We start from the raw sequence: 24,886 nt of genomic DNA, 5'->3' as shown, positions 1-24,886 counted from the left end.
AACAGAAAAGTTAACATTGCACATGTGGACCCTTCTTCAGAGTGTTTCCAGCATTTTCTGTTTTTACTCCAAAAATTCTACTTCCCATTCCCACTCATACGTCAGTCAATGCAGCAATAGAATTTATGCAAAAAAAAAATCAATCAACAAGCTTACAAGAATCAATCAGAATTGTTCACTGTTCAGTTCTCATTTGTCATCTGCAATGAGTGTCCTGGATGTTGACATTCATCATAGAATCATACAGCACAGAAGGAGACCATTCAGCCCATTGTGCCTGTGCCAGTTCTTTGAAAAACCTATCCAATCAGCCCCACTCCCGTGCTCTTTCCCCATAACCCTGGAAATTGTTCATTTTCAAGTATTTATCCAATTCCCTTTTGAAAGTTACTATTGAATCTGCTTCCGCCACCCTTTAGGACAGTGCATTCCAGATCGTAACAACTCAGTACATTAAAAAAAAATGGGTGAAACGGAGGAGGGAAATGGCTGAAAGCGGCCGGAGTTGTGGCCGGAGACAGGAAGAACCCGCACGAAATTTCAGCGCCTACATGTTTGGAGTTAGAGCGAAAACTTTGAGACCACCCCTTGCCATCCAATCTCAGAAGTGCAGGCTCCAGTATTCAGACACACAGGGCGAATGCTCCAGGACCTTGAAGCTACACTGTGCAAAGACTAGTGTACAAATGCTTAACGTGCTCAAGTGCAGTTCTCTTGTCCACTATTTTGACGGCCGTGTTAAAAGCTTCCGTTGAAATGGAGGACAAATCGGTTAAGCACTTAGACGCTAATCTTCGCACTGTGCTGTTTCAAGGCCTAAGAGAGTTACCTTCTGCACAAGAATTGTCACAGAAATGACAAGGTTATAGACTCTTAGAGTCTTTCTAAGAAAGAAATTCTTAGCCATTTAGGACCAAGGTGAGGAAAAATTTCTTCATTCAGGGGGTTGTGAACCTTTGGAATTCTCTACCCCAGAGGGCTGTGGATACTCAGTCGTTGAGCATATTCAAGACTGAGGTTGATAGATATTTGGACACTAAGGGAAGCAAGGGATATGGGGCTAGGAACCGAAAGTGGAGTTGAGATAGAAGATCAGCCATGATCTTATTGAAGGGCGGAGCAGGCTCGAGGGGCCCTATGGCCTACTCCTGCTCCTATTTCTTATGTTCTAAATTATTTTTTCAGCTAGTGTGAGAGGATAATGCGACACGGGGTATTTCAGTGTGAACCTAAAGTCGATCTATTTATACTTTTAATTAAGCAAAAGATAGCTGAAGGCCTGCCTTGGCTTACAGTTCTGTGATATTATAGTATTGCAGAAGATCTGTTGTGTATTCCTGTAAAACAGAGTTACACTTTACGACTGATTGCAATGTAACATACCTGCATCTGTAAGGCCGCGTCTGTCTGTAGCATCTTTGTCTTTGCCTGAGCATTCAAGACGAAGGGGTAGGTGCAGAAAGCAACAGGGACCTGGAACAAATCAGGCAACACATCTTAAGACAAGGCAGCAAGCCTACAAAAAACACAATGTGAAAATCTTACTCGCCAAATGTCTCGATAAAAGCACAAGTTTCAGCCTTGTGACAGCCCTCTCCCTTCTAAGTCAGAAGATCATGGGTTCAAATCACCATTTGGCTCATAATCTAGGCTGACACTTTGGTTCAGTGCCGAGGGCTGTATCTTCGAAGGTGCTGTCTTTCAGGAGAGACATTAAACCAAGGCCTCCGTCTGCCGGCTCGAGTAGATGTAAATGATCCCATGGCGCTATTCAAAGAAGAGCAGGGGAGATCTTCCCGGTGTCCTGGCCAAGATTTAACCCGCGACCAACACCACTGAACAAAGATTATCTGGTCATTCATCTCATTTGCTGTATGCAAATTGGTCTACTTAAGAGTGACTGCACTTCAAATGTAATCCATTGACTGCAAAACACACTGGGACATAACAAGGTGCTATATCAATGCAAGTTCTTTCTTGCTTTAAAAGAGCATGTTCTGAGGGATGGAGAGGGAAGTTGTTCACACACATACTCAGTTATCCTATCTAAAATGAAATGAATGGGGTTTACCTCAGCAATAGCTGGCTGGATTTTCTGTAAAATAAAACAGAAGTCTTAGCTACAGAGTTACAGCAAAGACAAAAAAAGCAGCCTGTTTCAACTTCTCAAAACTGGAAGATTGTGAAAGTATCAAAATCGAGTTACTTACTACTCCTGCATGTTGGGATGCCCAGTAGAGATAATCTGTTTCAATGTTGACCAAGTTATTGAGTTCATGGATGTAAAATACATCATAGTCAACGTGGTTAGCAATCACATTAACCTGCGTGATGATAAAGAGTTTAGACATATAGTATCGACTAAATAACCACTTGCGATTTTCACCTGCTCTCCTGAGCAGGCAGCAAGGACACCCGCCCAAAGCCGGCGGGGTCCTTTTTAACACATGCATGTCGGGTCCCAATGACGTCAGAGGCCCCAGTGCAATTTTAACTCGGCGGCCCGAGCGGGAAGCGGCTAGGAGTTATCCCAGCGGGCCAAAAGTAGCCCAAAAAAGGTAAGTTTTTACATTGCTTTTTTTTTAAAAAAAACTTACTTTGTGGGGTCAGGAGGAGCAGGAGTGCTCCACAAGGAAACTCAGGCCTCCAAAACTGCCAATTGCTCAGAATAACCTCACCAAAAACAAGTGCCAAGACCCTGACGATGTTTCACCGGCCACATCACTCATTGTAACATCCAAACCAACAGTCCGACGCGGAGTCTAGGGGAGGAAATTCTAACCTGATCTGAGGGAAAAGATTGGGAAAACCAACGGCCCGAATAGATCATCACTTAAATGGCACTATTTTCCCAAGAGCGAATGCGTGTGTGTGAGGGCGTGGGCGTGTGAGAGCGTGACAGTGAGTGAGTGCAGGCAAGTGTGCATGCGAGTGTGAGCATGAGGATGAGTGTGAGCGTGGGTGTGGGTACGAAAGTGAGTGTGTGTGTGCATGCGTGAGAGTGTGTGCGCATGCGTGAGTGAGCGAGTGAGGATGGGGGTGAGTGTGATGTGTAGGTGTGGGTGTGTAGGTGTGAGAGTGAGAGTGCGCGTGCAAGCATGAGTGAGTGCGCGCGCGTGCGTGGCTCTGTCCAAAAACACCGTCTCATGTCCCACTCTCCATAGCCCTGAAAGCCTCCCATCTAATCTAAATAATAGGATATTCCTTGAAGAAAAAAAAAATCAAAATACTGCAGATAATGGAAATTTGAAACCCCAAAAAAAAAGAGAAAAAGCTGAAAATACTCAGCAGGTCAGGCAGCATCTGTGGAGAAACAGAAGTCAGTCGGTCAATGTTTCACGTCATAAGACGCTTCCTCAGGATTTTCCTTGACCCTGGGCAGATAGTTTGCTTTGCCAGGGGTCCAGCGAGAGGAAGGTCTATGATCACTCTCTTCAAACATGAACCACATCAGGGTGGGAGGTTCTCGGTACAACCATCGAGTACACCAGGGTTTGCCAACCATCCAGGCTTGTCCTGGTGTTTCCAGGAATTCAAGATTAATCATCTGGACACTGCTGCGAGCAGCCGGGAGATAAATCATAGGGGCATTAAAAAAAAAATTGGTGTGTTTTTTTTCCATTTTCTTTGAACACTTTCGTTTATTGGTTATTAAAACATTGAAGATGGGAAAAAAAAGGATGCTTGACTGGGCGGGAAGGTCGGAGGAGGAGGATCATCATAGGATGAAACCTCCAGGATTTCCAACCAGAGTTGGCAAGCCTAGAATACACTGTCATCTAAGCTTGGAGCGTCAAATGAGGAGGGAAGGGATAGCACAATCACCTCTTTCTTTGAGCAATGACGGAATCTGAAGTTCAAGCATCAGATGGTCAGGTGTCCAGCTGACTCAAGACTGGCTGGTTCTCCCCTGGCCTGGACAAATTACGAAATTACCTCCAACCATCATGACCATTTTAATGGCTTCAATGCACAATATTGCAGAACCGTCTGCTATATTGCTGGTTAAATGATACTGAGCTTTAGAGGGCTAAATTATGGAGGGCAGGTTGCATAACCTCAGCTTGTAGTCCCTCGAGTATTAGGAGATCGAGGGGTGATCTGATCGAGGTGTTTAAAATGTTAAAAGGATTCGATAGGGTAGATACAGAGAAACCATTTCCAATAGTGGGGGAATCCAAGAAGAAGAGGGCTCGCTCTTAAAATTAGAGCTAGGCCGTTCCAGGTGCAAGAGGAAGCACCTTTTCACACAAAGGGTAGTGGAAATCTGGAATTCTCTCCATCAAAAGGCTGTTGATGCTGGGTCAATTGGAGCTGTCAAGACTGAGATGGATAGATTTTTGTTAAGTAAGGGTATCAAGGGATATGGAACTATGGCGGGTAAATGGAGTTGAGGTACAGATCAGTCGTGATCTAACTGAATGACGGAACAGGCTTGAGGGGCTGAACGGCCTACTCCAGTTTCTAATGTTCCTAAAACTGGCAACTGGATGGTCCGGTGCAAAACGAGCAGATTAAAAAGGTCATGTTGGTTAACAGAGCAGATTCTGATAAATGACAAGAAGACCACATCTGACAGATACGTGATGGGGTAACACTTTCTCCTTTAAAGGCATGTATGCTTCACTTTCTTTTGACCCCTGACCCCTAACCCCCCCCCCCCCACCTAGAAACATAAATACTTCCCAAGGAGAATGGTAAACTTCCGATTTTCTATTGCAGCTAAGTACCTTGTGCAGCTTTTCCAAAACCCGAAGAGCATCGATGATGTAATGGTTAAATACAGGAGCCAGCAGTGCAGTCCTCATCCTGGTCAGAAGGTAAACCACTGCATCTTTATAGAGCTCCACCAACCGGCAAAAATACCCAGCACCCACCTGAGACCACCAGTTATCTGAAAGGAGAAAAGGCACATTGTTTGTCCACGAATCTGCCCAAAGGATATCGGGGGTAGTTTTCACCTGTAATCTGGTGGAGTTGATCGCCCGCCTGTTGTAGAACCCTCTTTGCCTCTGCATTGAGTGACTCCTCACCCTCTATGATGTCAGTCTCCACCTTTGCTCCCTTTGCCCTCTTTCCTGTGAATTCACTGCCCACCTATCCTCCCCAAATCTCTCCCTCCATATAAAGTCTTCTATCCATACGCATCCCCTTGACCTTACCATCTCCCGTTGCCTCTCTACACCCATGGGCCCATGATGAGGCCATCTCTGACCTCTTCTTTGTATCTCTCACCACACACAGCCCTCGTCCAACCTCTCTTCCTTCTGCATCCAATCCCTGGAAAGAACTCTTCCCCCTAGACACTTCCAAATGCGCTTTCAAACTCCCAACTGCCCAGCCTTTGGCCTTCCATTCACCATAATACTTCTGCAGGTGTCAATTTGCTCAACCACCTCCCCACCTTCATCTTTGATGCCCCTTGTCCACAGCAAACCTCTTACTCTCTTCCATTGTCTCTGGTTTCATTCCCCCTTCCTGGACATTGTCTCAGGCTGAACCAGACTGCTTGCAACCTTGACATCCTATTCGACCCTGAAATAAGCTGCCGACCCTATTTCCGGCTCATCACAAAGGCCGCCAACTTCCACTTCCATATTATTGCCCGCCTCTACTCTGAACGGCAATACACATTATATTGAGAATGACGGATACCTGGGAAATAGAACATCAAAAGACTTTATCAAGGTTATCAGATGATAAATTGCAAAAGAGATGCTTAATTGGTTCATTATTTTTCTCTGAATTTTAAGATAAGGTTATAATCTTGGAACCACACCCATGTGGCTGCTTTTTTTAAAAAAAAACTGCAATACAAAATTGCAAAGGATTCATTTTCTGTTTTGAACAGGGGTATCCTCAGAGCAGAGAAGGTTAAGGGGAGCTTTAAATTGAGGTGTTAAAATTGTATGGGGTTTTGATAGAGTGAATAAGGAGAAACTGTTTCCACTGGCAGGAGGGTAACCAGAGAACACAGATTTAAGATAATTGGCAAAAGAACCAGAGGGGAGATGAGGAGAATTTTTTTTCACACAGCAAGTTGTTATGATCTGGAATGCACTACCTGAAAGGGCAGTGGAAGCAGATTCAATGGTAACTTTCAAAAGGGAATTGGTCATATACTTGAAAAGGAAACATTTGCAGGCCTATGGGGAAAAAAATAGGGGAGTGGGACAAATTGGATAGCTCTTTCAAAGAGCTGGCACAGGCATGATGGGCCGAATGGCCTCCTTCTGTGCTGTACGATTCTATGACGACGAATGAAAACTGAGCAATTGTGATTTATCTTTGTAAGCTCGTAGGTGTCAAGCTGCAGCATTTCAGTAAGAACCTGGAGTGATTTCAAGGCAGCAATCTATACTCCATTTATATTACAGCACTACCCCAATCTGACAGCAGCAGCACGATTTACACAAGGCAGCCCTAGTGCCTCCTGCTGGATGGGCCATCACTTCAACATAAATGGCTGCTTCAGCCAACTCAAGACTGTAATTTTTTTTTCGGAGAGCTCAGCCCACCTGAACAAGTCAACCATTCTGGTTTGCATTGGCAGGTAGTAAGGATCGTCACCCATTCCCCTCTTCTCCTCGCCTTCTCCCTCCTCCTTCCCCCAACATCAGAAGAAAAAAAGTGTATGGCAATAAAATTCAAGTCACAGCAATAACTTCTAATCCAATGTGGACGTGCAAGATCCTATTGGCAACAGTTATGAGCCTTGGAAACCATTCAAGCTTTGCTCTTGGAATTAATGTCAACTTGGTTAAAATACTGCCTGATAAATTAGCACCAAACTGGGTTTGTTGTTCCTTTCTTCATCACCTCCACATGTGCTCAGTACCTACCCAACACTTTGCTTGGGTTTGCATCCAAGTGGAGTATGGCTGCAGCAAATGGAAGTGCAAAGGTCAAATAGTTCTTGGAGTCTTGGAAGAGGGGAAACGCCGGTAAAATCAAAAAAGCTCTCATGGCCTCGACATCAGGCGGTGAAGTCGGTAACTGGGATATCAAACGATTCTCTAAAGTCACAGTAACCTGAAAGAGGAAAGAAGTCCCACACAACAATTCAATATGGTTGTATCAGTGCTATTTTCCCCGTTGATTGACGTGGTAACACTCTAGCCTCTGAGTTAGAAGGTTGTGGGTTCAAGTCCTACTATAGAGGCTTGAGCATATAATCTAGGCTGGCACTTCAGTGCAGTACTGAGGGAGTGCTGCACTATTGGAGGTGCTGTCTTTCAGGAGAGACGTTAAACCGAGGGCCCTGTCTGCCCTCTCAGGTAGATGTAAAAGATCTCATGGCACTATTTCTAAGAGCAAAGGAGTTCTCCCCGGTGTCCTGGCCAATATTTATCCCTCAAACAACATCACTAAAACAGATTATCTGGTCATTGATCATACTGCTGTTTGTGGGATCTTACTGTGCGCAAATTGGCTGCCGTGTCTCCTACATTACAACAGTGGCTACACTTCAAAGTACTTCATTGGCTGTAAAGCACTTTGGGACATCCTGAGGTCATGAAAGGCATTATATAAATGAAAGTTCTCTCTTTTTAAAAGGTGTGAGTGTTTTTAATTATTTTGGTATTTACTCTGTGAATCTCTGTGCATTTTATGCTTTTACCCATGAAGAAACAGAGGCTTTACATACCAACTACTGTACGTTTTAATGATATTACACTCCTGCTTTTGTAACTAAATGAATATTTGCTCCTTATAATTACCAGAAGTTATTCAAAAAAGACTGAACATAAAGACACACTTTCTGCTGTGATTATTGGATGTCCTAGTTCTGATAATCAAACACTGACTGCAGAATAATCATCAGAACACAGTAAGTGTGGCTTCACAGTGGCAATGGCAGTGACCAACACCAAACTGTCAATGGTACCCGTAAAACAGCCCAAGGGCCATTTGTAGCCGGCATTCCTTTTAACGGTGTTACTCGTTGCTCCATTGACCACTGGGCGTCCATTCATGGCCTACAGTGGTGGAGCGTTGACCCAGCTTTGATTCAGTACTGTTCTTTCTCCTTCCTTTGCTTTCTAATGACAGAAAGCAAACGAGTGCTGCTGAGAGAGAGGCAGGTTTATCTCAGCTTCCAAACAGCAAACGGTCCCATTAACTATTGCATGATTTAACAGAACTATTGGTCCTGTAGATTTCCCCCCTTCCCCCATCCTTTGCCTTCACTTGGCAGCAGCCCACCATTGAGATCAGGAACTCAGTGTGTGGGGAACTCACAAGTCCCTTTAACGCTGTCTCAATAAATTGGTTTAACCCAACCTCAGAACATCCATCCACAGTCCAGCGGTGTGCAGTTTTACACTTCCCACACTCTAATCTCGGAGTGAAATTACTCATTTAGTCACAGTTTTGTACCATGGGTTCCCACCCACGAGGAGCTAAGTCGAGACGGATAAACTCACTTTAAGTAGAACCCTTACACTGGGAAAAGTTAGAGACACATTCATGCCATCAGTGAAAGGACATCGTGCTCACTCACTCTGCTGTTCAAAGGCAATGAACACAAGACAAAGGGGCTGCACACTCTACAATGTTAAAAGGTTACCTGCTGTAGTAATTTGGAATACGGAGACTTCACCATCTTCTCAAAAAATAACCTGGCAGCGTTCAAATCAATGCCAGGGTTTCGAGGACTAGTTTTAAAATGTTCATCATTTCTGCAGGGGAAAAAAAATATTAATTTTTATGTAAACCTGTACATTCTATTCGGTCTCTCACCTCCTTGTATTTTACACTAACTCAAGAAGTAACTCGTAGTCTGGAGCCAATGCTTTTTGTTCCTATAATTTATATACTCATGGCACCAAATAATCCTCTGATTACTCCCTTTATGGGTTGGTACTAATGTTGGCACGGCAGTACCAGCCACTCAGAGGCGGTGAATTCGCCAGCACCGTGGTCAGTTTGCTGGCAATGGGAGGGGAAAGAAAATGACTTGATCGGTCAATCCCCTCCCACACTACATGCTGGCATGGACACGATGGGCCGAATGGCCTCCTTCGGTGCTGTAAGATTCTATGATTCTACGACTATGCGTTCGACAGCTGCGGTAGAACTTTCAACCTCAGTGCGGGGGGGGGGGGGGGGGGGGGAAAGAGAGAGAGGGCGGAATTGGATCAGCCGCCCGCTATGCAGTGAAGTCGATAGAAAGGAAAAAAAATCGGGTGGGGTGTGTAATGGGTGGCCGATCTGCTACCGCTCGTATTATGCTCCCCCCACCCTAGGTGAAAGTTCCGCTCTTGATATCCTCCGAGATGGTCAAGCAAGTCACTCATTTGCAAAGACAAAATTGGAATCCACCACCACTTTCTCAGGGCAACTAGGGATGGGGCAATGAATGAGGACTCACTGGTCCTGAAACCAAATTCCTAATCAGGGAGCCTCACTTCTTAAAATCAGAACTAATACCGTATAACACAAATACCAACGGATTCAAGAAATAAAAAGCTCACCAAAATAATCACCTCCTGCAGAATCCAAAATGGCACTCCACGAACAACACACCCTGCTGTTCCTGACAGACATTCATCAATTGACTAAACCCTCACCCCGGAAAGAAAAGGAGCTGCCCAGGTCCAATTTTACAGAGCGGTTCCTCCACAACCGTAGAATTTACTTAACCATTTTAGAAACCCTAACCCCTTATACAAGAAAAAAATCACGGAGCTGTAATCAATCACTTAATAAATAAATTAGCGCACTTACTGGTGGTCAAGAAAACTGCCATTCAAACACGCAGGTGAAGAAAATATCACATTTAATTCACTGTAAAAAGGGGAGAAAGGGGGGCGGGGGGGAAAGAAAAAAAAAACAGGTTAATGGATACAACATCCAAATCGTGCTTCAAATACCTCTTCGGACAAATAAATCGGGCCGTTTGCTTGCCGTTCATAATTTAGCCCTCCACGTCCGATTGAGCTGACTCCTCCCTCGGCCCCCACCCCCCCCAACCCTCGACCTGTAAACCGGGATGATTTTTCAACTGCTGCCCGCCCCATTTCCAAGGCCGCCCCACCATCGGCCGAGGCTCGCCTGACGCGGTTCTCGGGCGGACTTTGTAAATGGGGCGCCCGGCACTCCCGCTCAAACAGGCATACGTAAATCGGGGTCCTGCGCCGGCTGCATACCCGCATTTGCAATCTCCGACCAAAAACGGGCGGAGAGTGCGCTGCGCAGGCTCCGCCCACTCGTACCAGGCCATGAGTGCCTAACCAGCGGTTCTTAAAGGGCCGCTCCAAGAAAAAAAGAAAAAGGCCTGGAATTTTGGGGAGGGGGGAATTTTTAATGGGGGCAGAATGCACCTCCTGGCTACTGACTGCCGGTAAGGTAGAGCCAGGTATGGGTTCCCCGATAAAAAACTCCCCATAACATAGAAAGATTTCATGAAACCGCTGGATCAGGTAAGTGTAGTACATTGTGATATAATTCGCTTTATTATCACTACAGTGTGTAAACATTCTCCGGGCCTATTTCTTCATGCGTCTTACTACACATATGCGTTTTACTAGATCGGGGGAGAGCGGAGGGGGTGCGGAGGGGCCTTCAATGTTCTTGGCGCCCAGGGCCCCCAAGAATTCTTTTGCCGGCTCTGGCAACAGCTTTCCCACAGTAAGTTCCTTATCAGAGTTGCTCCTAATCCAGGGAAAGGAGGGGAATTTTTAGAAGAAACATCAACTATAAAAGGCAGATCGAAAGTGCCTGAGGCCTTGCGGTGGGAAATCAAACCAAAAAGATCAACACAAAAAAAAAATACATTGGAAACATACAAGAAGAGGGATTTGCAGGGGGTTTGAGGGAAGTTAAAACAGAACAAGTCCAGGGCACAAGGAAAGAAACACAAATTAACAAAGCAAAGGTTATTGCACTGCGGTAGACAATTCTTGAGTTGCCTCTTACACAGGAGCTTTAGGCAGGTCTTTAACATGAGAAAAAGGGATTCAATAGGGTCGACACAGACACACTATTTCCTCTGGTGGGGGAATCCAGAACAAGGAGGCACAATCTTAAAATTAGAACTCGACCATTCAGCAGTGAAATCAGGAAGCACTTTTTCACACAAAGGGTAGTGGAAATCTGGAACTCTCTTCCCCCAAAAGGCTGTGGATGCTGAATTAATTGAAATTTCCAAGACTGAGATTGATAGATTTCTGTTAGGTGAGGGTATCAGGGATATGGAGCAAAGGCGGGTAAATGGAGTGGAGGTACAGATCAGCCATGGTCTAATTGATTGGTGGAACAGGCTCGTGGGGCCTACCCCTGATCCTAATGTTCCTATAATCAGAGTTACATATTTCTCCCAGAGGAAAACAACAGCAAACAGACAGCTGCGTGTGGGGAGATAATAGTTCATAAGATGCAGAACATTATACAATTTGTCACCCGTTATGCCTAAAGAAACATCTCATTTTAAATAGCAAAAGAGACAGATTAAAGTGCCAATTCATCGCTGTATGACAGATGTATACTCATGTCCAAATTAGCATTTGTGGCACTGCACCAGAACCTATAAAAACAAGTGTCAGGGCATGGCATCAGCCCAGTAAAGTACCTGGGAGGAAGCTGACTAGTGTTCATGCAGTTAATTACAGTGCAATACAATGGCCCTGTCTCCAGGCATCACATCTCCATTTACATCCAGCACAAAACACTCTTTGCACCAGTGCAGTTAGCATGTGTGGCTGGATCCTGCGGTAGGGTTGCCAGTTGTGGTTGGACTGTATACCGGGAGGTTTCAGCACATGACTTCCCACCTCTAACCGCCCCGCTCCTGCCGTTGGTGGCCTGGCACGTCAATCCCTGCAGAAATAGGTCAATAATGGCGGCTGTAATACCCACAGTCCTCTGTGTTCCAGAAACCTCTCTATCCGCCGTGTGGTTTTACCCCAGAAACCCGCTCCCAGTTAAAATCTGCCCCAGTGTTAATTGGGCTGAGTAAGGAGTAGTTTTATCCTTTGGCTTTGTGCCCATTATGAACAGACAGCAGAGAGAAGAGAACTTAATTCCATCATTCTTGGCCCAGAGGTAAACGAGAGTGTCCCAATCCACCGTGTAACCTATAACCAAGCACTTGGCCGCAATCAGCACTGCAGCAGGTGTAAGGGATTGTGCAGCAAGGAAATAGAATGAAAGACAAGCAAAACTGCAAACTAAAAGGAATGTGCAAGAGTCTAGCTCTAAATTATTAAATAAAAATGTAAATCTATGGAGGGAAAAATATTTGAAATTTTCTGCAAATTGAAAATGAAATTTAAAAGCAGGGCAAGTTTTTTTTTTAATTGAAAGGAAGTTTCTTCCAGAAATCAAGAGGCTGAATTTTGAACCTAAAATTTCTAAAAAAGGAGCAGTTTTGCCAAACCTACAATTTTAGGCCTTGCCTCCTGGGGGTGTTCCAGGCAACGCCGTGAGTCTCCCCATGGCAACGAGGGCTTGGCACTAAGAGGGGCCTGGGAGCAGGATGAGTGTCTAACACTCAATCAGGGAATGGTACGAAACGGGGAGAAAATACCAGGCCAACTGGCATGTCTTAGGAATACTTCAGTGAGGGGAGCACTCTTTATTATAGAACATAATGAGCTGAAACAAAAAATCAATCCAATTAAGACATTTGTCAGCACTAATCATAACTGGGTCAAAGCTTACTTAAGTACATCCTTCCCTGAAAGTCTTAGCATCCACCTATTAATGCTGTTATTAATTATCCTGACACGCCTTAAAGGATCCAAAGAGCGGAAGTCATCGGGGACTTGCGAGTTCTGGAAAAATAAATAAAGCACATGAAGTAGAGAAACAAGAGGAAGATGGTATAAATACTCTGTATTCAAAATGTGATAAGAATCTCCTGATGTTTAATTCTGACGGTTTATTGGGAGCCAAAAGGGGAGATTAAGTCATAACAAAAAGGAGTTTTAAGCTTTGGCAGAAACAATTCTCAGCTTCAGACCCTTACCAATCCCATAAACAGATTATTGGCGTGTATTACACACATGCACAACGATGATTACATCAGCGAGGTCAAAGTTAAACCCCAGCACACCAAGATTAAAGTCTTAAGAGGAGCAGTACGCACTTCTTAAAGGGGAAAGGTATCCATTCATCGCGAGGGCACAGTTTTGTTCTTTTAATTACAGCTTAATCAAATCCCTTGCCCACACATTCCTGCATCGTAGAAATAAAGAATATGATTTTATATAGTGCCTTTTGCATCCTAAAGACGTCCCAAAGCACTTCACAGCCAATGAAGTACTTTTGAAGTGTAGTCACTGTTGTAATGTAGGGAAACACAGCATAACGCAATTTATGCACAGCAAGGTCCTGCTGATTACCACCTACCTACCGCCCTCCCTCAGCTGATGAATCAGTCCTCCTCCATGTTGAGCACCACTTGGAGGAAGCACTGAAGGTAGCAAGGACACAGAATGTACTCTGGGTGAGGGACTTCAATGTCCATCACCAAGAGTGGCTCGGTAGCACCACTACTGACCGAGCTGGCTGAGTCCTGAAGGACATAGCTGCCAGACTGGGCCTGCGGCAGTTGGTGAGCAAACCAACACGAGGGGAAAATCTACTTGACCTCGTCCTCACCAATCTACCTGTCGCAGATGCATCGGTCCATGACAGTATTGGCAGAAGTGACCACCGCATGGTCCTTGTGGAGATGAAGTCCTGTCTTCACACTGAAGACACCATCCAACGTGTTGTGTGGCACTACTACCATGCTAAATGGGATAGATTCAGAACAGATCTAGCAGCTCAAAACTGGGCATCCATGAGGTGTTGTGGGCCATCAGCAGCAGCAGAATTGTATTCCAGCACAATCTGTAACCTCATGGCCTGGCATATTCCTCACTCTACCATTACCAACAAGCCAGGGGATCAACCCTGGTTTAATGAGGAGTGTAGAAGAGCATGCCGGGAGCAGCACCAGGCGTACCTAAAAATGAGGTGCCAACCTGGTGAAGCTACAACACAGGACTACATGCATACTAAAGAGCGGAAGCAACATGCTATGGACAGAGCTAAGCGACTCCACAACCAACGGATCTGATCAAAGCTCTGCAGTCCTGCCACATCCAGTCATCAATGGTGGTGGACAATTAAACAACTAACGGGAGGAGGAGGCTCTGTAAACATCCCCATCCTCAATGATGGCAGAGTCCAGCATGTGAGTGCAAAAGACAAGGCTGAAGCATTTGCAACCACCTTCAGCCAGAAGTGCCAAGTAGATGATCCATCTCAGCCTCCTCCTGATATCCCCACCATCACAGACGCCAGTCTTCAGCCAATTCGATTCACTTCGTGATATCAAGAAACGGCTGAGTGCACTGGATACAACAAAGGCTATGGGCCCCAACAACATCCCTGAAGTCTTGTGCTCCAGAACTAGCTGCGCCTCTAGCCAAACTGTTTCAGTATAGCTACAAAACTGGCATCTACCCGACAATGTGGAAAATTGCCCAGGTATGTCCTGTCCACAAAAAGCAGGACAAATCCAATCCGGTCAATTACCACCCCATCAGTCTACCCTCAGTCATCAGCAAAGTGATGAAAGGTGTCATCGAAAGTGCTATCAAGCAGCACTTACTCACCAATAACCTGGTCATTAATGCTCAGTCTGGGTTCCGCCAGGACCACTCAGCTCCAGACCTCATTACAGCCTTGATCCAAACATGGACAAGAGAGTTGAATTCCAGAGGTGAGGTGAGAGTGACTGCCCTTGACATTAAGGTAACATTTGACCGAGTGTGGCACCAAATCAGCTCCTCATCACGCATCCTCTGTCTTTACATCAGGGAGTGTCGACACTTTTGATGCACTTTTAGCATTTGCCATTTCTGGGTTTGGCCTTACCTCATGCTGAAAGAAAAGGGCGAAGCTCTGATCTCCTCCGCAGCAAACGTGTTTCAGCACACAGTACTTGGACTGATCTGTCAACAGAACAAAGCAGGTCTCAAAGTGAAATTCGTGGTTTGAAATATCATTTAGAATCACAAACATAAACAATTCACCGACAAATCTTACGCTCACACAATACTGCCCTACACGCGCCATTTCACTGCGTAGAAATGATCCTTTTCCCGTCGGCCTACGGTGTACTAGGAGGCAGTAACGCATCAGGAGATCGTGCTGATGTAAGAAAAGCAGAGACTGAGATGGTACTGCTTTGAAACACAGTCCAGAGTTTTTGTTTCTAATCCATACAGAAACTGAGTGAACAAGGTTAATCAACAACAATAACTTGCATTTATATAGCTCCTTTAATGTAGTGAAACGTCCCAAGGCGCTTCACAGGAGCAATTATCAAACAAAATTTGACACCGAGCCACATAAGGAGATATTAGGACAGGTGGCCAAAAGCTTGGTCAAAGAGGTAGATTTTAAGGAGTGTCTTCAAAGGAGATAAAGGTAGAGAAGTTTTGGGAGGTAATTCCAGAGCTTAGGGCCGAGGCAGCTGAAGGCACCGCCACCAATGGTGGAGCGATTAAAATCGGAGATGTGCAAGAGGCCAGAATTGGAGGAGCGCAGAGATTTGGGAGCGTGATAGGGCTGGAGGAGGTTACAGAAATAGGGAGGGGGCAAGGCCATGGAGGATATTTGAAAACAAGAATGAGAATATTAAAAAATCGAGGCGTTGCTGGACCAGGAGCCAATGTAGGTCAGCGAGCACAGGGGTGATGGGTGAACGCGACTTGGTGCGAGTTAGGATACGGGCAGCAGTTTTGGATGAGCTCAATTTTACGAAGCGTGCAAGGTGGGAGGCCGGCCAGGAGAGTATTGGAATAGTCGACTCTAGAGGTAACAAAGGCATGGATGAGGGTTTCAGCAGCAGACGAGCTGAGGCAGGGACGGAGACGGACGATGTTACAGAGGTGGAAGCAGGCGGTCTCGGTGATGGAGAGGATATGGGGGAAATAGTTCTTGTTCAAAAAAATATAGCGGCTGGGTGCAGTGCATCATCAGCCCGTCAAGCGGGTCGGCAGCTCCAGAACAGATTACAGGCTGTTCCAAGGTCCAGATTCTCATTGCTGGTGATTGGTGTTACTTTGAGAATTACCTTCCTGCTTCATATCAGATCCGACTGTAAATGTATCATTATGGGGTCAGAAAACAAAAAGGCTTGTACTTATACATACACTTTCTCACCTCTCTGAACATCTCAAAGTGCTACATACAGTCACTACAGCCAATTATCACACAGCAAGATACTATAAGCGTGAGATGAATGCCCAGTTATTCTGCTTTGCTAGTGTTGGTTAAGGGAGAAATGTTAGCTAGGGCACCTGGCAAGCTCCCTGCTCGTCTTCCATTAATGCAGTGGCTGCTTTGATGTCCAACTGAACAGACAGATTGAGCCTCAGTTTAGCCTCTCATCCAACAAATGGCACCTGAGATAATGCAGCACTCCCTCAGCACTGCACTGAAGGGTCAGCTTAGATTATTTGCCCGAGTCCTGGAGGGGTATTTGAAACCACAACCATCTGACTCAGAGGGAAGAGTGCTACCAACCGAGCCAAGGTTGACAACGTATTTGGTATTATACCCGCTGATAGCAATCATAGCTATTTATACCTAAAGTTATTTACACCAACTACAGTTTGAAGGAGAACCGCCAGTACATGCACCGACAGTGAGTGAGAAATAAAATACATTAACACCTACACCTTGGTTACTTTATGCTAAAATCGCTTTTCATTTAATGTGTATCCAAGATACCAAGAGCCCTACTTTATTCTGCATTGCAGAGGTCACTGGCACGAACTAGCTTTTAACGAGTCCCACTCGTTGAGGTGGATTTTCAACTTGCCTCCCGGCAGTAAACTGACATTGCGATCGGTCGACCGATTTTCACTTCCATCTTTCCCGATTGGCGGGATATGACGAGTGGTGTTCCCCAGGGATCTGTACTGGGACCTCAGCTTTTCACCATATATATTAATCACTTGGATGCAGGAATAGAGAGAGTTGTATATCCAAGTTTGCAGGTGACACCAGGTTAGGAGGCACAGTAAGTTGTGTGGATGGGAGCAGGAGGTTACAAAGAGACGTAGACAGACTAAGTGAATAGGCAAAACAGTGGCAGATGGAGTTCAATGTGGGGAAAGTGTGAGGTCATCCACTTTAGATCTGAGAAAGATAAATCAGAACATTTTCTTAATGGTGAGAAACTAGGAGCGGTGGAGGAGCCAAGGGATTTAGATGATCATGTACACAAATCACTAAAAGCTAGTGCATTGGTATAAAAAGTAATCAAAAAGGCTAACGGAATGTCGGCCTTTATCTCAAGGGAGTTGGAATTCAAAAAAGTGAGGAAGTGATGCTTCAGTTGTACAGCGCCTTGATCAGACCCCATCTGGAGTACTGCATTCAGTTTTAGGCACCGAACCGCAGGAAAGATATACTAGTCTTGGAGGGTACAGCACAGATTCATAGGTGTGGTAGCAATTAGGGGCACTAGAATTCCTAGGGAGAAGATCAGGCAGGATTCCAACTCATGGTGGCTATCCAGTAATCTCACTGGAAGTGTGCAGGTGAGAACACGATTGGTATCAACTGTCATGTACCCATGGTCGAATTGTCTAACATTAACTGTTAAAGTTCACGCAAAAAGAATTGAGGTGCCTTCATACACTAGCAAGGACTCAGGAGAAGAGGGGAGAAAAATTAAATACGATTTTGCATAAACGAACAGAGGGAGATGTTTCAAGGTGAGCTACTGGCAAAGAAATCAAAGCAGCATTCCATTCTCTGTTAATATGGCAACTCTTAACATTAATAACTCACAAATTCACAACTCTTTAAAGGCAAGCTTTATTGTAGCCTAAGTGCTCTGTCACAAAAATAAAACTGAGACACATCTCTCCTATGAAGGACTTCTATCTTCAGCAGTCTGTTCATTTGGTAAGTGACTCTTATTTCCAATCGTCTCTTCACTTGGTGAGGTACGCCCACATCCAATGATCCCTTCATTTATTGAGGGACTCCTATATCCAATGGTCTCTTCCCTTGGTGAGGGACTCCTATCTCCATTGATCTCTTCCCTTCTTATGGCCCTTTCTCCCTCAGCTGAGAGCAAGTGGTAGCTTCTAGTGAATGAACTTTACTGGAAGATACCTTAGCAAACATCTCTGCTGGTGCAACTCTGCGATGTCGGTTAAGAAAAAAACAAATGTTGGTGCTTCAAAAACAATTAAAAAAAGATCAAGTTTAAAATATGGTCCCCATGACATCACTTGTATTAGTAATTTTGTTTTTGCTTCCTTTCCCCTCCCACAATTTTTACCCCTCTGTTTCGGAAGGCTCCCACTTATGCTGATGCACAGTTATTCAGCTGGCAGCCCTCCTTTCCGATTGTGACCCTAGACAGCGCTGTCTAGGACTATCCAACCAGGGGGTCCATGGCGGCCAATCCCAATCCTGTCCTCAGCCTACAACCGCACATGCACACATCCAGCAGGAGTCCTTGCATAGCGAATAGAAGCAGGATTATTCCACCCCCTCCCTAGTCAAGGGGCACCTGGTAGCACCAATAGTTCCCCAGCCAAGGTCAGCTTGCTCATCACAGACAAGCGATCAAACTCGGGACATTCCTGGTCTATATGTCTCAGTCCATCATTGATTCGATAAATGCATCAATCATCGAATCATCATCATGGAACCAACCAGGCAACAAACTATTTCAGATCTTGTATTATGTAATGAGATAGGGTTAATTAGTAATCTCGCAGTAAAAGAACCTTTGGGGAAGAGTGATCATAATGAGAGAATTTCAAATTCAGTTTAAAAGTAACGTACTTAAGTCAGAAACTAGAGTCTTAAACTTAAATAAAGCCAATTGCATAGGTACGAGGGGCGAGTTGTCAAAGGAAGATTGGGAAATTAAATTAAAGGGTTTGACAGTCAAAAAGCAATGGCAAACATTTGAAGAAATATTTCAATATTCTCAACAAGTTTACATGCCATTGAGAAATAAAAACTCCACGGGAAAAGTGATCCACCCATGGCTAACTAAAGAAGTTAAGGAGAGTATTAGATTGAAAGAAGAGGCCTATAATGTTGCTAAGAAGAGTAATAAGACTGGGGATTGGGAAAGTTTTAGAAACCGACAAAAGACGACCAAAAAAATTGATAAAAAGGGAGAAAATAGAATATGAAAGTAAACTAGCAAGAAATATAAAAACAGATTGTAAGAGCTTCTACAAGTATGTAAAAAGGAAGAGAATAGCAAAAGTAAACAATGGTCCCTTAGAGGCTGAGACAGGAGAAATTATAATGGGGAATATGGAAATGGCAGATGCATTAAACAAATACTTTGTATCTGTCCTCACAGTAGAAGACACAAAAAGCATAGTGGGGAACCAAGGGGTAAATGAGAGTGAGGAACTTAAAACAATTAATATCACTAGAGAAAAAGTACTGGACAAACCAATGGGACTAAAAGCCAACAAATCCCCTGGACCTGATGGCCTACATCCTAGGGTTCTAACAGAGGTGGCTGCAGAGATAGTGGATGCATTGGTTATGATAGTCTAAAATTCTCTAGATTCTGCAATGGTTCCAGTGGACTGAAAGGTAGCAAATGTTACCCCACTATTCAAGAAGGGAGGGAGAGAGAAAGCAGGGAACTACAGGCCAGTTAGCCTGACAATGGTCATCGGGAAAATGCTGGAATCCATTATTAAGGAAGTGGTAACAGGGCACTTAGAAAATCATAAAATGATTAGGCAGAGTCAACATAGTTTTATGAAAGGGAAATCATGTTTGACAAATTTATTAGAGTTTTTTGAGGATGTAACTAGCAGGGTAGATAAAGGGGAACCAGTGGATGTAGTATATTTGGATTTTCAAAAAGCATTCAAAAAGGTGCCACATAAAAGGTTATTACACATGGTAAGGGCTCATGGGGTTGGGGGTAATATATTAGCATGGATATAGAGGATTGGTTAAAGGACAGAAAACAAAGAGTAGGGTTAAACGGGTCATTATCAGGTTGGCAGTCTGTAACTAGTGGGGTTGTGCTTGGGCCTCAGCTATTTACAATCTATATTAAATAACATAGATGAAGGGACTGAGTGTAATGTATCCAAGTTTGCGACGGTACAAAACTAGGTGGGAAAGTAAGCTGTGAGGAGGGCACAAAGTTTGCAAAGGGTTATAGACAGATTAAGTGAGTGGGCAAGAAGGTGGCAAAAGAAGTATAATGTGGGGAAATGTGAGGTTATTCACTTTGGTAGGAAGAATAGAAAAACAGAATATTTTTTAAATGGCGAGAAACTATTAAATGTTGGTGTTCAGAGAGACTTGGGTGTCCTCGTGCAAGAAACACAAAAAGTTAGTATGAAGGTACAGTGGGCAATTAGGAAAGCAAATGGCGTGTTGGCCTTTATTGCAAGGGGATTGGAGTACAAGAGTAAGGAAGTCTTACTACAGTTGTACAGGGCTTTAGTGAGACCTCACCGGGAGTACTGCGTACGGTTTTGGTCTCCTTATCTATGGAAGGATATACTTGCCTTGGGGGCTGCGTAACGAAGGTTCACTAGATTAATTCCTGGGATGAGAGAGTTGTCCTATGAGAAGAGGTTGAGTAGAATGGGCATATTCTATCTGCAGTTTAGGAGAATGAGAGGTGATCTAATTGAAACATACAAGATTCTGAGAGGGCTTGACAGGCCGACCCCTTATCCTGCGACTATGCCCCCTAGTTCTAGACCCTGGCTAGAGGGTCTAGAACTAGGGGGCATAGTCGCAGGATAAGGGGTCGGCCATTCAAGACTGAGATGAGGAGGAATTTCCTCACTCAGAGGGTTGTGAATCTTTAGAATTCTCTACCCCAGAGTGCTGAGGATGCTGAGTCATTGAGTATATTCAAGGCTGAGATTGATAGATTTTTCGACTCTAGGGGAATCAAGGGATATGGGGATCGGGTGGGAAAGTGAAGTTGAGGTTGAAGATCAGCCATGATCTTATTGAATGGCAGAGCAGGCTCGAGGGGCTTTATGGCCTACCCCTGCTCCTATTTCTTATATTCTTCTGTTCTAATTGCAATTGCTACGAATTTATAAAATCAGGATGAAAGCTGAAATATTAATTGAAGTGAAAACTAACAAAAAAAAACTGTCTCCTGCTAAAACTAAGCTAAGAAAAGCTGAAATGCATCACTCTTTGGGCATGGGGTGCATCACACTCAAACTGAACAGAATTGTAGAGGTAGGGGCTGCGTTGGTCAGAATTGCCGGTTTAAACTCACCGTTAGGACGTAGCTTGTGTGTGTGAGTTATCCAGTTTCCAGCCACTTTAAATGGAACCTGAGCGTTAACTGTGCGTCCGGATCCCAACTGCCCTCTGTTACCGCGTCCAAATGCATAGATTAGTCCAGAAGAAGGGACAAAGGCAAGTGTGTGCTGCCTGAAATAAGGAAGGACATGTTAATACGGAAGTGCATTTCAAAAGGCAAGTTATATGTTGCAGTTCACGTGACATCTGAGCTAATTAAATCAAGGCATTAATTTGTGCAACTTGTTCTGAAGCATTCCATCCTACTGACTCTCTATCCTTACAGATGTAGATCTCCTGGTTGAACTTATGCAAGGTCCTCCCTTTGCCTCTTTTGCCAGTGACTTTTAAGACACACAAAAATGCGGGCAGAATTCTATTACTGTTGCATTAAATGGCCTTATGTTATTGATGTACTTGCTTCAGAGCATCAACAGCTGACTGCGAGAAGTTATATTGTAGGCTCCAGATGGCTCTTGTATCAGGGTAAAGTGTACTGAAACACATGCGCAGCGTTCTGCTAACCAGCACCCAATGCTGAGTGCTGAGGACATTTTACAACAAGAACAACTTGCATTTAAAAAGCACCTTTAACCTTCACAGGAGCTTAATCAGACAAAAACTGACACCGAGCCGAAGAAGGGGACATTAGGACGGGTGGCCAAGAGCTTGGTCAAAGAGGTGGGGCTATAAATTCAGCCGCGCTATGTGGCCTCCTAAGGTCCCAAAATGGCGTCCGGAATGCTTCTAGCGTGATGTGCGCTAGACACCATCTTGGTAAAGGCGCTTGCGCATGTGCAGATAACGAACGCTGGTACCATGTAAAGTAAGAAGAATATGCGTTAGATCAGTATGCAACGCTGATTTAAAGGGACAGATACGATTGTGGAACTCAACGCTCCAGCTAACGCACTGTCTTAACCATGCACAGCTGAACAGGTCGTAGACGGCCTAGAGGACCCCCGCCCCCCCCCCCCCAACCAGAACTATTTAAAGGGACCATGCAGGATTTACAGGCTAGTTGCTGAATTATTGCTTCTGGCTGCTGATGCATTTGTACCTGTTTTTGGAGGTCTCCTATACTTGAATACTAGGACTAAGGGACATAGCCTAAAAATTAGAGCCAGGGCTTGCAGGAGTGAAGTAAGGAAACGCTTCTATACGCAAAGGGTGGTAGAAGTTGGAACTCTCTTCCACAAATGGCAGTTGATGCTAGCTCAATTATTAATTTTAAATCGGAGATCAATAGATTTTTGTTAACCAAAGATATTAAGGGATATGGGGCTAAGGCAGGTATATGGAGTTGGGTCACAGATCAACCATGATCTCATTGAATGGCAGAACAGGCTCGAGGGGCTAAATGCCACTGCCATATGCTGCCTCCTATTATGCGCCACCTTCTCCTGCAAGAAAGTGGGACATGTGTCGGTGAGTGTCCTGCAGGGTGTTTCGGTAATGTGCCTGTCATGGTTGAATAGCTGCCAGTGTGTGCGCAGCTTGCAACAGTGGTAATGTGTAAGGAGGAAGCATCTGATTGGAAGAGTTGAGTACTGATTGATAAGAGTTTGTTGGTAGGTGGGTCATGGGGGTGGTGGGGGGGGGGGGGGTGTAGTGGGTGGAGCAGTGGATGCGGCTAGTGGTGCAATTGGTAGGAAATGCCACTTGACAGTTGACCTCACTCATCGTGACCGCTCGTGTCAAAGCACTGAACTTCTTCCTGCACTGCATCCACGTTCGTGGTGCTACGCGCCTGGCATTGACTTCGTCCCTGCTGGAGGGCCTCTTGCCGCCCCCCCCGCCCCCGAGGATATAGGACGTCCCTCCTTCTGTCCACCTCGTGCACCAAGGCCTTTATTGCATCAGCAGAGAACCTTGGTGCACGCACTCTCGCAGGTCTGGTACAAACTCAGATTGGTGAGGTCTGGCCTGCAGATTGGAGGATGTGGGATTTAGCAGTGCGCAACCTTTATTCAATGTTTTAACATAAGATCAGATGATCTTACTTCAGCAGTTGTTTCACCGCCAACATATTTACCGCATTAAAAGTCGATTGCTACATTATCGTAAAGCAAATTAAAGCTATTTTAGTTGATCAGCTTCCAGATTTAGATTTTTACTTTTCTTTTGTGGGACTGGGGGTGAATCTCTGGTGTAAAGGGGACTTCTTGTCACCGAAAAGAGGCAGCCTTGACCTGCCAGTTTCGGGCTTATGAAAATAAGGACGTACAAAGAGACCTCTGCGCTAAATTACCAGCATGTGTGGGGAGTGCAAGTGTCCGAAAGGGAGTTGGAGGACATCTCGAGTGGTAGATGGTGGGCGGATAATGGGGGAAAGTGGTACCAGTCGCCAGGGTCTCCTGCAGCCTGAAGTCAGGAGTCAGAGAAAAAACATCCCCAAATCTTGGCATAAAGCTCTCCCAGGAGATTGTGCATCTTTGGAGGAGCAAGAGGATGGTTTAAATGGTGCACGTAGGATGGGATAAGCTTGCTGGAGCAGCAGGCTTTTTCCTTCCTTTATTGGACGTAAATGACGGAAAATAGGCCGGATAATTTATTTCCGTCATTCGAATATTACATTACGCCCGCCCATATATGGGCGTATGTTACATAGGAACGAGCATAGGAACAGGAGTCGGCCATTTAGCAGCTCGAGCCTGTTCCGCCATTCAATTAAATCATGGCTGATCTGTACCTCAACTCCATTTACCCGCCTTTGCTCCATGACCCTCGATATTCTTACCCAACAAAAATCTAACACCCAGCATTACAGCCTTTTGGGGGGGGGAAACAGTTCCACATTTCCTCTACTCGTGTGAAAAAAAGTGTTTCCTGGTTTCACTCCTGAACGGCCTAGCTCTAATTTTAAGATTGTGCCCCCTTGTTCTGGATTTCCCCCACCAGAGGAAATAGCTTCTCTGTATCCACCCTATGAAATGCTTTTAACATTTAAAACACCTCAATTAGATCACCCCTCAACCTTCGAAATTCAAGGGAACACAAGCCAAGTTTGTGCAACCTCGCCTCATAATTTAACCCTTTAAGCCCCGTTATCGTACATCACCCTGCCACCACGGACGGAAAATGAGAGGGGCGTGAAGAACGAACAGGGATGTGGCGGGGTGTGTGCCACTCTGCGAAAAAATGGTGGAGAGAAAGAGAAGAACATCCTAGCCAGACTCCCCAGCAAAGAGCAGGAAAAAGTAGTTTGAGTCAGAAACGAAGGGAGACTTGTAGGACGGACGACCTGTACAGTGAACTACAAATTCAAGGTGCAAATGCTGCAGAAGACCAAGAGGTGGTGCTAGACTGGCACGAGAGACTTCTGGCCTGAAATCGTCCAGCTTCTTCGATCGAGTGAAGGTACATTTATTCATACAGATATTCTTCAAAATCATTTAAAAAATCTGAATAATATAAACTGCATGGAGGTTTTTTTCTGGATGTTCCCTAGTTGACTTTTAACAGATTTTGTACGCCTTCATTTCTTTCCCCCTTCATCTTCCCGATAAAGCGTCCCCTTCAAGTCGAGGTTAAGTTTAGTAACAATGTTAGTGAGATATTCTATTCAGCTAGTTACTAATCTCAATTACAAACA

At 44.8% G+C, this 24,886-nt stretch overlaps 1 protein-coding gene across 3 annotated transcripts in view; it reads right to left on the bottom strand.

The window, feature by feature from the left end:
- The window catches only part of LOC137329873 (probable E3 ubiquitin-protein ligase HERC3), an 88,208-nt gene that overhangs the window by 19,020 nt on the left and 44,302 nt on the right, over positions 1-24,886 (bottom strand). For all 3 annotated transcript variants that reach the window (XM_067994452.1, XM_067994450.1, XM_067994451.1), the window contains exons 8-17: positions 21,266-21,423; positions 14,872-14,948; positions 12,664-12,776; positions 9,730-9,789; positions 8,570-8,681; positions 6,843-7,032; positions 4,731-4,894; positions 2,211-2,324; positions 2,072-2,095; positions 1,384-1,473 (exon numbers count right to left, since the gene is read on the bottom strand). In XM_067994452.1, coding sequence (XP_067850553.1) covers positions 1,384-1,473; positions 2,072-2,095; positions 2,211-2,324; positions 4,731-4,894; positions 6,843-7,032; positions 8,570-8,681; positions 9,730-9,789; positions 12,664-12,776; positions 14,872-14,948; positions 21,266-21,423 — 1,102 coding nt within the window. The remainder of the gene's footprint in view (positions 1-1,383; positions 1,474-2,071; positions 2,096-2,210; positions 2,325-4,730; positions 4,895-6,842; positions 7,033-8,569; positions 8,682-9,729; positions 9,790-12,663; positions 12,777-14,871; positions 14,949-21,265; positions 21,424-24,886) is intronic.

Source organism: Heptranchias perlo, chromosome 1 (assembly GCF_035084215.1).
Source record: "Heptranchias perlo isolate sHepPer1 chromosome 1, sHepPer1.hap1, whole genome shotgun sequence".
NCBI lineage: Eukaryota > Metazoa > Chordata > Chondrichthyes > Hexanchiformes > Hexanchidae > Heptranchias > Heptranchias perlo.
The sequence above is the reverse complement of the archived record's forward strand: the minus strand, read 5'-3'. Positions and strand labels throughout refer to the sequence as shown.